General features: G+C 44.7%; 1 protein-coding gene across 5 annotated transcripts; it reads right to left on the bottom strand.

Moving 5' to 3' along the window:
* Positions 1 to 125: 125 nt before the first annotated feature.
* LOC121534136 (torsin-1A-interacting protein 2) lies at positions 126 to 13,848 on the bottom strand. 5 transcript variants are annotated; one of them, XM_041840632.1, is made up of 8 exons: positions 13,705 to 13,846; positions 12,496 to 12,574; positions 5,958 to 6,042; positions 5,672 to 5,845; positions 4,972 to 5,184; positions 4,363 to 4,503; positions 1,931 to 2,143; positions 126 to 1,735 (listed from the first exon to the last, which is right to left on the bottom strand). In XM_041840632.1, exons 3-8 carry the CDS (start codon positions 5,995 to 5,997, stop codon positions 966 to 968), a joined length of 1,551 nt encoding a protein of 516 aa, XP_041696566.1. In that variant the 5' UTR covers positions 5,998 to 6,042; positions 12,496 to 12,574; positions 13,705 to 13,846; the 3' UTR covers positions 126 to 965. The 5 variants fall into 5 exon arrangements, with proteins under 5 accessions (XP_041696566.1, XP_041696568.1, XP_041696569.1 ...); XM_041840634.2 differs by lacking the exon at positions 12,496 to 12,574 and having other exon boundaries at positions 1,931 to 2,084; positions 4,445 to 4,503; positions 13,705 to 13,848; XM_041840635.2 differs by lacking the exon at positions 12,496 to 12,574 and having other exon boundaries at positions 4,363 to 4,444; positions 5,126 to 5,184; positions 13,705 to 13,848.
* Positions 13,849 to 14,931: the final 1,083 nt, after the last annotated feature.

Here is a 14,931-nt window from a genome sequence, read left to right as displayed (position 1 = left end):
GAAGACCAAAGACAACTTTGCACCAGTCATTTTTAACTATTTCCATATTTCTGGAAAACGAGCCAGCCCATGTCATATACACTAATTATTCTATAAAGAACAACAGAATACACACATACCCCATATTTATTATTTTAAGGCACAATGTTTTATTGATATCTTTGTTCTCAAAATCATTGACAGGTGAGGCAACCTGAGTATTCCTGACTAGGTAAACCCCTGGTTACAAAACAACAACGAATGATACACACACCAAAGAGGATGCTCTTTAATAGACATCTATAGGAGGAAGAATTCAAATAGGACATAACTTTTTTTAAAAGAGTCAAATCTGAGTAAAAACACTCATAATAAATCATATCCATAATTATTAACCACAATCTCATACATGCTGTACATATAATACACACCCTGCTGTGTCTTCCAGATCGCTAATTACATTAGTGCAGTTTCTCTCTGGATGAATGTTTTTTCTTTTCTTCTTGGCTCTGCCTTTAGTAGTAGACTGAACTAATAAAGTGGCAAGTGGTCGACACAGCACCGCTCAACCCCATTACCAAAACCTTAATAGTGTTACTATTGCCGACCGCTACAGACATTTTTATGACGTGAATCTTTCATGTCCCTGTGTGCTGTGACCACCATTAAAACATCACAACTGGGAAGATGATGATGATGATGATAATGTTATGAAGGATGCGTGTGCTGTGACCATTTATTAAAACATCACAACTGTGAAGATGATGATGATGATGATAATGTTATGAAGGATGCGGGGATATATACGTTTTAGATAGCTCAGTGGTTAGAGCATTAGAAGGTTGGCCTGTCTGCTCGCTGGCCAACTCCCTATGGAATTGTGTGATACCAAAAAATGGCACTGAGAACGGAAAAGTTGGCAAAAAGCACAAACAGATCTGGGACCAGGCTGGTAGAAGGTGTTACGGTAAAAATAGACAGGGGTTTTACACACAGCCCCTCCGCTCTATGGTCTCCTCTGCTGCCACCGGCAGGACCAGGTGGGAGATACGGCTCCACAGACCACTGAACTTGTCCAGGTCCATCATGTCATAGGCGGCCGGCTGGTCAGAGGAGAGGAACCTGTCCTGGAGGTGGTCATCCACCATCTCCTCCACAGCACTCAGTCCCAGGCTGGCTGGCAGCTCCTCCTCGCCCCCCAGCAGCACGGTGAAGATGAGCAAGGCCTCCTTGTAGGCGGCATTCTCGTGGTCACAGTAGCGGTAGAATATGATCGTGGAGCCCGGGGGCAGCTCCTCAAAGCGGTAGACAACGGCTACGGGCTGGTCCCCCTCGAAGGCATCCCGCAGCTGGGTGTCGATATCCAGCTTGACCTGGTCGCTGTCCTGGCCAGTCTTGCTGGCCCCGTCGATGTGGAGGATGGAGGAGGAGTTGAGGGCAGAGGAGACGGCGTTGGCCAGGCGCAGGGCAAGGCAGTGCAGCGTCCTCTCCCCCCTGCGGCCTGCTGTCAGCATCAGGCTGACTGGCTCTGTGGGCTGGGCCGTCTGGAGGTGCCTCTCCAGGTGGATCCTGCTCCTCCTCCACAGCTCAGAGCGCTGGCCGGGGAACTGGGCCTCCACCTTCTTCATCTCTCTGAGGAAGATCTCTGTTCGGTTGAAATCGGTTTTCTCAGAGAGAGACTCAGAGCTGAAAAAATTCACCGCCACGGCCAGCAGAAACGCTAGAAACCCAGCGAGCATCAACTTTGACACATTACCTGTGGAAAAAGCAGAAGCAGAAACAGGCTTCAGTTATTTGTTGTTCTGATTTCCATGGTTTAGAATTAGTCCTGAGGAAGAATTTTAAAAACACTATAGCCTATTTCCTTGAATTGCAAGTGCCACATCACATCAGTCAGAGACTACCTAATGCCTAGTAATCAATGAAAACAGAAAGGAAGTGGCAGTCTCACCGGACGACTCTTTACGTTCTTTAGTAGCCCTCTGGTCTGTGACGAGGGGTGGGGTCTGGGACCGGGGCTCTACAGCTCCCTCTTCATCTCCCTCTTCATCTCCCTCTTCAGAGACTCTCTCACCGCTCCCCACAGGGGCATTGTTGTCCTTCTCCTCTGGGTCAATGTCTGGCTGTTCCATCACTGCAGCAGAGGGCTCCGTCTGCTTTTTTACTAGTGCAACAGGAAACATTAAAACAGAGGATGAACACAACAAGCAGTGCCTAGTAAAAGTCCACACACTACTTGCACAGTCTTCACATTTTGCTCCCTTCAAATTAAAACTAAAAATGGATGAAATTAGATGGTTTTCCTACCCATCTACACAACCTACTACACATTTCCAAAGTGAAACAAATCATCCATTCTGTTTTGCAACAAGGCCGTTAAGGAGTACTGCAAGACTACACAGCGAAGAAATGAACTTTTTGGACTAAATGAAAAACTACAGGTTTGGGTCAAATCCAATACAACACAACAGAGTAAAACCCTCTGCATTTTCAAGTATTGTGGTGGCAGCATCATGTTATGGGTATGCTTGTCACCAACAGGGACTGGGGAGTTTGTCAGGATCAAAATAAATATGAAAGGAGCAAAGCCCAGGTAAAACGTTAAGAGGAAAACCCGCCTCAGTCTTCTGGAAACCTAAACCTGGGATAGTTTTATTTTTCAATTACACCCCAGATTGGCTTTCCAATCGGATTTCAGTGGTCCTGAATATTCCAGTCTCAGTCCTGACTTAACATTGCTTGAAAATTTGAGACACTTTGAATATTTCTGTCCATCAATGACTCCTAACCAAATTTACTTGGCTCTTTCCATGACATAAGCCCTATATGCACGGGGCAAGTTTTACTATAGAACATCGGTTATGTAATTATTACCCCAGCATGTCCGTTTTTCCAGCGGGGGATTCGGACGGGATTAGTTTGACCAAACTGCCCCTGTAATACTTCCCCCCATCCCCTCATTCACAATGTACCGTTATGACGGAAGCCTGGAGGGTCATATAGGCGTGAAGACATTTCAAATGTCTAGGGATAGCCTAATATTGGCCTAATGGCCTTAAGATCGGAGAAAGTCAAAATACTAATGAATATCAATAAGAACCATAATAATAATAATAATAATAATAATAATATGCCATTTAGCAGACGCTTTTATCCAAAGCGACTTACAGTCATGCGTGCATAAATTTTTTTGTGTATGGGTGGTCCCGGGGATCGAACCCACTACCTTGGCGTTACAAGCGCCGTGCTCTACCAGCTGAGCTACAGAGGACCATGAACTGTAACCTATGCAGACATTTAAATTACCTGACGTATTTGGAAATGCATCGACTCATTGGCACAATATCGTCCACTTCATCTTTTAAAAAAGACAAGTATGGCACTAGGAAAGTTGATATATGACAAAACAGATCATTCATCTGTAGGCTACGTGCATAGCACTTTGTTTTACGCATCAAATTTGTTCACATGTTCTTACCCAAACTGGGTGCAGCACCTGTTAAACTCTGTAATGTACCTCAAAACACAGGGATGACAATTCGCACGGGATAAGTATTATCAGAGGACCTTGGGAGTTTTCTGAAAAACAGTAGGTTCTTAGGGCGGTTATAATAACCTTCCTGCCGAGTAAAAATGACTGACATGGCAGATTCGGACGGGACTAAAATGACGGATGTGGAGATTTGTGCTCGTGCACATAATTACATTACCTGAGCTACCCCCAGTAAAACGTATCCCGTCCGAATAGGGCTTTAGACTGGCCAGGTGAGAGCTGTGATCCCTTACTGATGTCACTTGTTCAATCCACTTCAAATCAGTGTAGATGAAGAGGAGGAGACAGGTTAAAGAAGGATTTTTTCTAAAGCCTTGAGACAATGGAGACATGGGTAGTGTACGGCCCAGCATCCCTGTGGAATGCTTTCGACACCTTGCAGAGTCAATGCCCCCGACTTATTGAGGCGAATTGAGGGCAAACGGGGGTGGGATGCAACTCAATATTAGAAAGGTGTCCTTAAATGTTTTGTACACTCGGTGTACATCATTGGTTTGGACACGAGGCTGTAGTTAATATGCATATCACATACACTTTGACATGTAGGCTTTTCTTTATTTATGTAGGCAACATAAAAAACGTATTTCAATATTATTCAAATGTTGGCCTCGCTGATCCAATTCTGATCGTAGAAATTGCTTGAGATTGTGATTTGTGTGATTTTTTAAAAATTGTCCATTTGAAAATCTCAAAAATATATTCTTCTTGTCCGACAATTTTTTTTACTTGGCCCGGACAAGAGGACAAGCATTAATGTCGAGCCCTGCAATAAGACGACCATGGAATTGGATGGTACCATTTTGGGGGGTGAAACCTTTAACTTTTCTCACCTTCAGTATTAGAATCCTCCGAGTTCTGGCTCCCCTGACCCCCTGATGTATTTGAGAGTAAAGAGGAATCCTGGTCCTTCTCCTCTGGGTCAATGTCTGGCTGTTCCATCACTGCAGCAGAGGGCTCCGTCTGCTTTTTTACTAGTGCAACAGGAAACATTAAAACAGAGGATGAACACAACAAGCAGTGCCTAGTGAAAGTCTACACACTACTTGCACAGTCTTCACATTTTGCTCCCTTCAAATTAAAACTAAAAATGGATGAAATTAGATGGTTTTCCTACCCATCTACACAACCTACTACACATTTTCAAAGTGAAAGAAATTATAGATTTTTCCAAATTAATAAAAACTGAAGATGTCTTGATGGCGTATGTCTTTACACCCCTGAGTTAATACTTGGAGGAAGCACCTTAGGCAGCCATTACAGCTGTGAATCATTTTGAATAAGATTCTACCAACGTTGCACATGGTTTAGAATTAGTCCTGAGGGAGAATTTTAAAAAGACTATAGCATATTTCCTTGAATTGCAAGTGCCACATCACATCAGTCAGAGACTACCTAATGCCTAGTAATCAATGAAAACAGAAAGGAAGTGGCAGTCTCACCGGACGACTCTTTGCATTCTTTAGTAGCCCTCTGGTCTGTGACGAGGGGTGGGGTCTGGGACCGGGGCTCTACAGCTCCCTCTTCATCTCCCTCTTCATCTCCCTCTTCAGAGACTCTCTCACCGCTCCCCACAGGGGCATTGTTGTCCTTCTCCTCTGGGTCAATGTCTGGCTGTTCCATCACTGCAGCAGAGGGCTCCGTCTGCTTTTTTACTAGTGCAACAGGAAACATTAAAACAGAGGATGAACACAACAAGCAGTGACTAGTGAGAGTCGTCAGAGCCTCTCTCACCGCTCCCCACAGGGGCATTGTCTGGGGGGGGTGCAACTCAATATTAGAAAGGTGTTCTTAATGTTTTGTACACTCAGTGTACAACATTGGTTTGGACACGAGGCTGTAGACAATATGCATATCACATACACTTTGACAAGTGGGCTTTTTATTTTATTTATGTAGTCGACATTATTCCAATGTTGGCCACGCTGATCCAATTCTGATCGTAGAAATTGCTTGATATTGTGACGTGTGATTTTGTTTAATTGTCCATTTGGACAACTGAAATCTACATTCTTGTTGTCCGACAATTTTTTTACTTGTCCCGGACAAGAGGACAAGCGTTAATGTCGAGCCCTGCAATAAGACAATCGTGGAATTGGATGGTACTATTTTTTGGGGGGGTTAACTTGTAGCTTTTCTCACCTTCAGTATTTGAATCCTCCATCTCCTTCTGGCTGCCCTGACCCCCTGGTGTATTCGAGGGCAAAGAGGAATCCTGGGTCTGGTTGCTCTGCTCTACCAGAGCGTCTTTATCTGGAGTGCTCCGTGTATTGTCATTCTTCCCCTTTTGTTGTTCTAATGGGATATCTCCTCCCACTGTGTCAGAAAGAAGATAAACAGTATGGTATCTCATTACTTCATGCCCTTACTGGAAATCAAATAAAGTAATGAATGTAATGTTATAAGCAGGAACTAGCTTGCTAGTTACCTGGCAGGCCCTGAGAAATGTGTGCTTCTGGCGCTGCCATTCTTCTTGTTAAGGCCACCTCACTTATTGGATTCTAAAAAAGGTGCTGTTGACGTGCATGTCAAAGGAAATTATTGGCTCACATACACAAATACAGTACATCGCAAAACAGTTAGCATTGTTAGCTAGCTAGGTTAGCTGGCTAACTACGTGGACCAGCTAGCAAGTTGGTGAGCCATCTACCTACCTAGCTAGTTAATAGGGAGAGGCTATACGGACACACTTGGTGGCCAAAATGTCACGCAGCGAGAGTTTAGTGGGGACGAACGGATTTGGTTCAGGCAGTCGTCCTAATGAGTCCTCTGCAGCTAGCTAGTTGATGCTTGTAGCTAGAAACTTCAGCGAGAATTTGAAACTTGTCTGCTTAAATTGGGACTTGGGAGAGTTCAGAATCATTCTGTTTTTAATCGGACTACAAAAACAACAAATGTGCTTTAGCGCTCACCCTGGCCTGATATTAGCAACACTATCTAGCTACTCCCCTCAGTTACTGCAAGACAGCTGCGCTCGGCAAGCGGTACTCGGGAGCGAAGGACACAACACTGTGCCCCGTGTGATTGTGTTGCAGCACAAACTCTGCCCTCTCTGAGTAGTAGACCGTATCACGGTGACATGCAGATATATTACAAGTTATTTATTTAAGTTATTCATACTTGAAATATAATCAAGTGGGTGGAACAAATTGGCCACGGTGTTGGCTACCGCTAGCGACATGTGATACAGCTGCCCAGTGGGAAGGAAGCAACAGTGGGAAGCGCCTCGATAAAACCCTGTTGCACTCAATGGTCATTCAAATCAAAATCTAATCTAATTTTATTTGTCACGTGCCGAATACAACAGGTGTAGACTTTACAGTGAAATGCTTACTAACGAGCCCGTTCCCATCAATGAAGCGTTAAAAAGCATGAAAAAGAAATACAAATGTGCTAAAAAAAAAAGTATATGTTTTTAAGGAAATAGTATTGGCTATACACAAGCAGTCCTGGTACTGAGTCAGTGTGCAGGGCTATGAGGTAGTTGAGGTCATTTGTACATGTAGCTAGGGGGTAAAAATGATAAGATGGCGCCGATAGACATGGTCGCCTGGTTCCTGTCTCCTCAGCAACTTTGCGGTATTTCTGTTTGTTTTTTTGTGCCATTTCTCACATTATTAGCTGAGAACGTTTTTTGCATTATTACATACAGCCGGAAAGAACATTTGGATATTAGAACGAAGGTAACTCACCAGCAGTTCGACCAGAAATATGACTTTACTGAATTGGATCCTTTGTTCGTACCCCACAAGGCAATTCCATTCATCCCAGAGGCTGCTCCAAGACGCTGCCGGAGGAGAATAAGTATTTGGAGTGGACTTTTAGTCTGACTCAGGAGGTGTGCATACCATCCACCGCTTCCGAGTATATTACTCGCAAATGTTCAGTCCCTGGACAATAAAGTAGATGAGCTCAGGGCGAGGATCTCCTTTCAGAGAGACAGCAGGGTCTGTAACATACTCTGTTTCATGGAATCATGGCTCTCTTCGGATATACTGTCCCCGTCCAGCCAGCTGGGTTCTCAGTACATCGCGCAGACAGGAATAAAGAACTCTCCGGGAAAAAGAAAGGCGGTGGTGTATGTTTCATAATTAACTATTCATGGTGTGATCGTGGTAATGTACAGGAACTCAAGTGTGTTTGTTCACCTGACCTAGAATACCTCACAATAAAATGCAGACCGCAATACCTCCCGAGAGAATTCTCTTCGGACATCGTCACAGCCGTGTATATTCCCCCTGAAGCAGATACCACGACGGCTCTCAAGGAACTACACTGGACTTTGTGCAAACTGGAAACCGCATATCCTTATTGTAGATGGGGACTTTAACAAAGCAAATCTGAGGAAAACGCTGCTCAAGTTTTACCAACACATTACATTGCCTGTGCTACTCGCGCATTGAAAACTCTCGACCATTGCTACTCTCCCTTCCGGGACGGCTACAAGGCCCTCCCGCGCCCCACTTCAGCAAATCAGATCATGCCTCCATTCTGCTCCACTCTTCCTATAGACAGAAACTCAAACAGGAAGTACATGTAATAAGGACTGTTCAACGCTGGTCTGACCAATTGGAATCCATGCTTCAAGATTGTTTTGATCACACGGACTGGGATATGTTCCAGGTTGCCTCTGAGAATAACATTGACGTATACACTGACACGGTGACTGAGTTCATCAGGAAGTATATAGGGGATGTTGTTCCCACCGTGACGATTAAAACCTATCCAAACCAAAAACCGTGGATAGATGGCAGCATTCGCGTAAAACTGAAAGCGTGAACCACCGCATTTAACAACGGCAAGGTGACTGGGAATATGGTTGAGTACGAACAGTCTAGTTATGCCCTCCGTAAAGAAATCAAACAGGCAAAACGTCAGTAGAGAGACAAAGTGGAGTCACAATTCAACGGCTCAGACACGATACGCATGTGGCAGGGACTCTAGACAATCACAGATTATAAAGGGAAAACCAGCCATGTCTCAGAAACTGACTTCCTGCTCCTGGACAAGCTAAACACCTTCGCCCGCTTCGAGGAAAACACAGTGCCGCAGACGCGGGCCACCGCCGATCCCGAGGACTGTGAGCTCTTGTTCTTCGTGGCCGACGTGAGTAAGACGTTTAAGCGTGTTAACCCTCGCAAGGCTGCCGGCTCAGACGGCATCCCTAACCGCGTCCTCTGAGAATGTGCAGACCAGCTGGCTGGAGTGTTAACGGACATACTCAATATCTCCCTATCCAAGTCTGCTGTCCCCACTTGCTTCAAGATGTCCACCATTGTTCCTGTACCCAAGAAAGCGAAGGTAACTGAACTAAATGTCTATCGCCCGAAGCACTCACTTCTGTCATCATGAAGTGCTTTGAGAGGCTAGTTAAGGATCATATCACCTCCACCTTACCCGACACCATAGACCCACTGCAATTTGCATACCGCTCCAATAGTTCCACAGATGACGCAATCGCCATCGCACTGCACACTGCCTATGCCATCTGGACATGAAGAAAAGCTATGTAAGAACACTGTTCATTGACTACAGTTCAGCCTTCAACACCATAGTACCCTCTAAGCTCATAATTAAGCTTGAGGCACTGGGTCTGAACCCCGCCCTGTGCAACCGGGTCCTTGACTTCCTGACGGGCCGCCCCCAGGTGGTGAAGGTAGGCAACAACATCTCCACTACACTGATCCTCAACACAGGGGCCCCACAAGGGTGCGTGCTCAGCCCCCTCCTGTACTCCCTGTTCACCAATGACTGTGTGGCCACGCACGTCTGAACTCAATCATCAAGTTTGCAGACGACACAACAGTGGTAGGTCTGATTACCAACAGCCTACAGGGAGGAGGTGAGGGCCCTGGCAGAGTGGTGCCAGGAAAATAACCTCTACCTCAACAAAACAAAGGAGCTGATCGTGGACTTCAGGAGACAGCAGAGGAAGCACGCCCCCATCCACATCGACAGGGTCGCAGTGGAGAAGGTGAAAAGCTTCAATTTCCTCATTGTACACATCACTGACAATCTGAAATGGTCCACCCACACACAGTGTGGTGAAGAAGGCGCAACAGCGCCTATTCAACCTCAGGACGCTGAAGAAATTCATCTTGACCCCTAAGACCCTCACTTTTACAGATGCACCATTGAGAGCATCCTGTCGGGCTGTATCACCGCCTGGTATGTCAACTGCACCGTCCGCAACTGCAGGGCTCTCCAGAGGGTGTTGCGGTCTGCCCAATGCATCACCGGGGGCACACTGCCTGCCCTCCAGGGCATCTACAGCACCCGGTGTCACAGGAAGGCCAAGAAAAGATCATCAAGGACCTCAGCCAACCGAGCCACAGCCTGTTCACCCCGCTATCATCCAGAATACGAGGTCAGTACGGGTGCATCAAAGCTGGGACCGAGAGACTGAAAAACAGCTTCTGTCTCGAGGCCATCAGACTGTTAAATATTCACCACTAGCCCGCCTCCGCCCAGTACCCTGCACTGAACTTTAGTCACTTTCACTAGCCGGCTACCACCTGGATACTCAAACCTGCACCTTAAAGGCTGCTGCCTTATGTACATAGACATGGAACACTGGTCAACTTGAATAATGTTTACATACTGTTTCACCCACTTCATATGTATATACTGTATTCTAGTCCATTCTATTTAACTATCGCTGTACATATACTAATTCTATCCTATGTATTCTTCAGATAGAATATAATTTATATTCTATCCATATACTGTCTAGAATGTCTATAAATTCCCATCATACACACACTGCGGACTCCGACATTGCTCGTTCTTAATTCCATTCTCTTACTTTTTAGATTTGTGTGTATTGTTAGATATTACTGCAATGTTGGAGCTAGAAACACAAGCATTTCGCTAAACCCGCAATAACATCAGGATAGATAATAAACAGGGGTCAAAGTACACTGAACAAAATTATAAACGCAACATGCAACAATTTAAAAGATTTTATAGAGTTACAGTTAATATAAGGAAATCAGTCAGTTGAAATAAAATCATTAAGCCCTAATCTATGATGTCACATGACTGGGAATACAGATAATGCATCGGTTGGTCACAGATACATTAAAAAAAAGGTAGGGTGTGGATCAGTAAACCAGTCAGTATCTGGTGTGACCACCATTTGCCTCATGCTGTGCAACAGATCTCCTTCGCATTGAGTCAATCAGGCTGTTGATTGTGGCCTGTGGAATGTTGTCTCACTCCTCTTCAATGGCTGTGCGAAGTTGCTGGATATTGGCGGGAACTGGAACACGCTGTCGTACACGTCGATCCAGAGCATCCCAAACATACTCAATAATATAATAATAATAATAATAATAATAAGCCATTTAGCAGACGCTTTTATCCAAAGCGACTTACAGTCATGCGTGCATACATTTTTTTGTGTATATGTGGTCCCGGGGTTCGAACCCACTACCTTGGCGTTACAAGCGCCGTGCTCTACCAGCTGAGCTACAGAGGACCACAATGGGTGACATGTCTGGTGAATATGCAAGCCATGGAAGAACTGGGACATTTTCAGCATCCAGGAATTGTGTACAGATCCTTGCGACATGGGGCTGTGCATTATCATGCTGAAACATGAGGTGATGGCAGCTTATGAATGGCACAACAATGGGCCTCAGGATCTCGTCACGGTATCTCTGTGCATTCAAATTGCCATCGATAAAATGCAATTGGGTTCATTGTCCGTTGCTTATACCTGCCCATACCATAACCCCACAATGGGGCACTCTGTTCACAACGTTGTCATCAGCAAACCACTCGCCCACACAACGCCATACACGCTCGCTGTCTGCCATCTGCCTAGTACAGTTGAAATCGGGATTCATTCGTGAAGAGCACACTTCTCCAGCGGGCCAGTGGCCATCGAAGGTGAGCATTTGCCCACTGAAGTAGGTTACAACGCCGAACTGCAGTCAGGTCTTCCCTGAGACGGTTTCTGACAGTTTGTGCAGAAATTCTTCGGCTGTGCAAACCCAGTTTCAGCTGTCCGGGTGGCTGGTCTCAGACAGTCCCGCAGGTGAAGAAGCCAGATGTGGTGGTCCTGGGCTGGCGTGGTTACACGTGGTCTGCGGTTGTGAGGTCGGGTTGGACGTACTGTCAAATTCTCTAAAACGATGCAACCTCGGCCTATGGTGGAGAAATTAATATTCAATTATCTGGCAACAGCTCTGGTGGACATTCCTGCAGCCAGGATGCCAATTGCGCTCTCCCTCAAATCTTGAGAGATCTGTGGCATTGTGTTGTGTGACAAAACTGCACATTTTAGAGAGGCCTTTTATTGTCCCCAGCACAAGGTGCACCTGTGTAATGATCATGCTGTTTAATCAGCTTCTTGACATGCCACACCTGTCAGGTGGATGAATTATCTTGGCAAAGAAGAAATGCTCACTAACAGAGATGTAAACAAATTTGTGCACAACATTTGAGAGAAATAAGCTTTTTATGCGTATAAAAATGTTCTGGGATCTTTTATCTCAGCTCATGAAACATGGGGCCGACACTTTACATGTTGCGTTTATTTTTGTTCAGTATAAATAGTCAGGGTAGCCATTTGATTAACTGTTCAGCAGTCTTATGGCTTGGGGGTAGAAGCTGTTTAGGAGCGTTTTGGTCCCAGACTTGGCGCTCCGGTACCGCTTGCCGTGCTGTAGCAGAGAGAACAGTCTATGGCAATTTTTAGGCTCTTCCTCTGACACCGCCTGAATGGCAGGGAGCTCGGCCCCAGGGATGTACTGGGCCATACGCACTACCCTCTGCCTTGCGGTTGGATGCCGAGCAGTTGCCATACCAAACGGTGATGTAGCCAACTTTGAGGATCTGAGGGCCCATGCCAAATCTTTTCAGCCTCCTCAGGCTTGTCGTTACGTTAGGTAATTGGCACTAGGTGTGTCCATACAGCCTCTCCCTAGTTAAAGTTTACACCATTCATAGACGCTAACTACCTTTAATGCCAATGATGATGGCATCTTCTTCCCGGGGAGTTTTGTTAACAGCGCCGGCGCTGAACGTGAACACGCATCGCTTGAGGTACGGTTTTGGAAACATAAGGAAAAGTAACGTATCTTTCATATCAGATAGAAATCATTTTCCAAAAACAAAAAAGGTTAAATTACTACACCATATCTCCATGTTACAGCGTGTATACAGAAGACAGGTGACCACCTGTGCTAATTAGCTATCTAGCATGCTCCGAACAAATGTGTGTAATGAAAGGCCGCCAGAAACATGTTGTAATTAAAAAATACTGTCGGCTGCAACTGTGGTAAAGATTAGATTTGATTAGTTTAATTAGTTTAAGCCAGTTAAAACACTGTACAGTAAGTGTATATTTGATGTGATAAATGTAAAGGGCTTTATGTTTCTAGAACCGTATCACAATTGAGAATCGATTCACGTTTAGATGGAGTAATTGGCTGTATTTTGCCAGAACTAGTCTATGAAAATAACACAAGGTCCTTCGACCAAAGAGTAATGCAGTAGGCTCGCCTACACTCTGGCTTAAAGCTTTAATATGTCTTTTTTTGGAGGACCCTATAAAATACACATACAAAAGTGAGTTATAGAGCTGTCACTCATTGAAAGCAAGTCTAAGCGGTAGATATGTTCTATGTGCGCTATTTCTATGCTTTCCGTTCTTAAAGGGATTCTTCGGGGTTTTGGTAATGAAGCCCTTCATCTACTTCCTCGAGTAAGATGAACTGTGGATTCCTTTTATGTCTCTGCTTGCAGTTTGGAGGAAGTTGCTAACTAGCGCAATTGCTAACTAGCGTCCTTCATACTAGATGCAGAGTCATAAAAATGGTAACCATAAATTCATCTGACATTGGGGAAGTAGATAAAGGGCTTAATTGCCAAAATCCCGAAGTGTCCCTTTAAGTTTTATTTTGTGCTCTTTCACATTCGGTTTTGTACACCAGTTGAAAATACAATATTTTTGGTTACTCAAAACATATTTCACAGCGGTTTAGATGGTACAATGATTATCTACACTTGTTTTGTCACAAACTGAAATTAGGCAAACTGTTAGAATTTTATCAAACAGAAAATGGCGGAACGAGTTCTGCTTATCTGAAGTGTTTCTAGCTAGCTATTAGAATAAACACTGTAGTGGTTATTTACCAGCATTTCTATAGTGTTGTGAATATACTTACCCACTGTATCGCCTTCCTCAGATAAATATCCGCTTTGAATTTGCCCCTTGGTGCAGAGGAGCAATAACAAATGTGACAGACGTGGAGTCCCAGAATGACCTCTCATAGCCGGAACATAGATTCGCTAGCTATTTGTTTCCAACGAAATCTATAGAACGTATCACTTATTTCCGGTGTTCTGTCGAAGCGGCCCCTCTTAGGAAATGCTTTTGAGAACATGATGTAGCTAGCTAGTCTAAATATTTAATTTGAGCTATAGAGTATAGTTTATAGTGCAACCATGGAATCTCAGATTTTACTAAACAACCCTGCTCAACCAGCGAGGAGGTCGACAAGAAAAATCGATGAAACGTTTGTCAGCCAGGCAGCTACCTAATCCCATCTACACTGAGCAAAAATATAAACGCAACAATTTCAAGGATTTTATAGAGTTACAGTTCATATTAGGGAATCAGTCAATTGAAATAAATTCATTAGGCCCTAATTTATGGATTTCACATGACTGGGAATATACAGATATGCATCTGTTGGTCACAGATAGATAGTTTAAAATAAAGGTAGGGGCGTGAATCAGAAAACCAGTCAGTATCTGGTGTGACCAATATTTGCCTCATGCAGCGTGACACATCTCCTACGCATAGAGTTGATCAGGTTGTTGATTGTGGCCTGTAGAATATCCCAAACATGATCAATGGGTGACATGTCTGGTGAGTATGCAAGCCATGGAAGAACTGGGACATTTTCAGCTTCCAGGAATTGTGTACAGATCCATTATCATGCTGAAACAACATGAGGTGAAGGCGGTAGATAAATGGCACGTCAATGGGCCTCAGGATCTCGTCACTGTATCTCTGTGCATTTAAATTGCCATTGATAAAATGCAATTGTGTTTGTTGTCCGTAGGTTATGCCTGCCCATACCATAACCCCACCACCACCATGGGGCACTCAGTTCAAAACGTTGACATCAGCAATCCGCTCACCCATACACGCTGTCTGCCATATGCCCGGTACAATTGAAACTGGGATTCATCAGTGAAGAGCACACTTGTCCAGTGGGCCAGTGGCCATCAAAGGTGAGCATTTGCCCACTGAAGTCGGTTACGACGCCGAACTGCAGTCAGGTCAAGACCCTGGTGAGGATGACGAGCACACAGATGAACTTCCCTGAGACGTGTTCTGACAGTTTGTACAGAAATTAATCGGTTGTGCAAACCCACAGTTTCAT

This window comes from Coregonus clupeaformis, chromosome 20, assembly GCF_020615455.1.
Source record: "Coregonus clupeaformis isolate EN_2021a chromosome 20, ASM2061545v1, whole genome shotgun sequence".
Classification (NCBI taxonomy): Eukaryota; Metazoa; Chordata; class Actinopteri; order Salmoniformes; family Salmonidae; genus Coregonus; species Coregonus clupeaformis.
The sequence above is the reverse complement of the archived record's forward strand: the minus strand, read 5'-3'. Positions and strand labels throughout refer to the sequence as shown.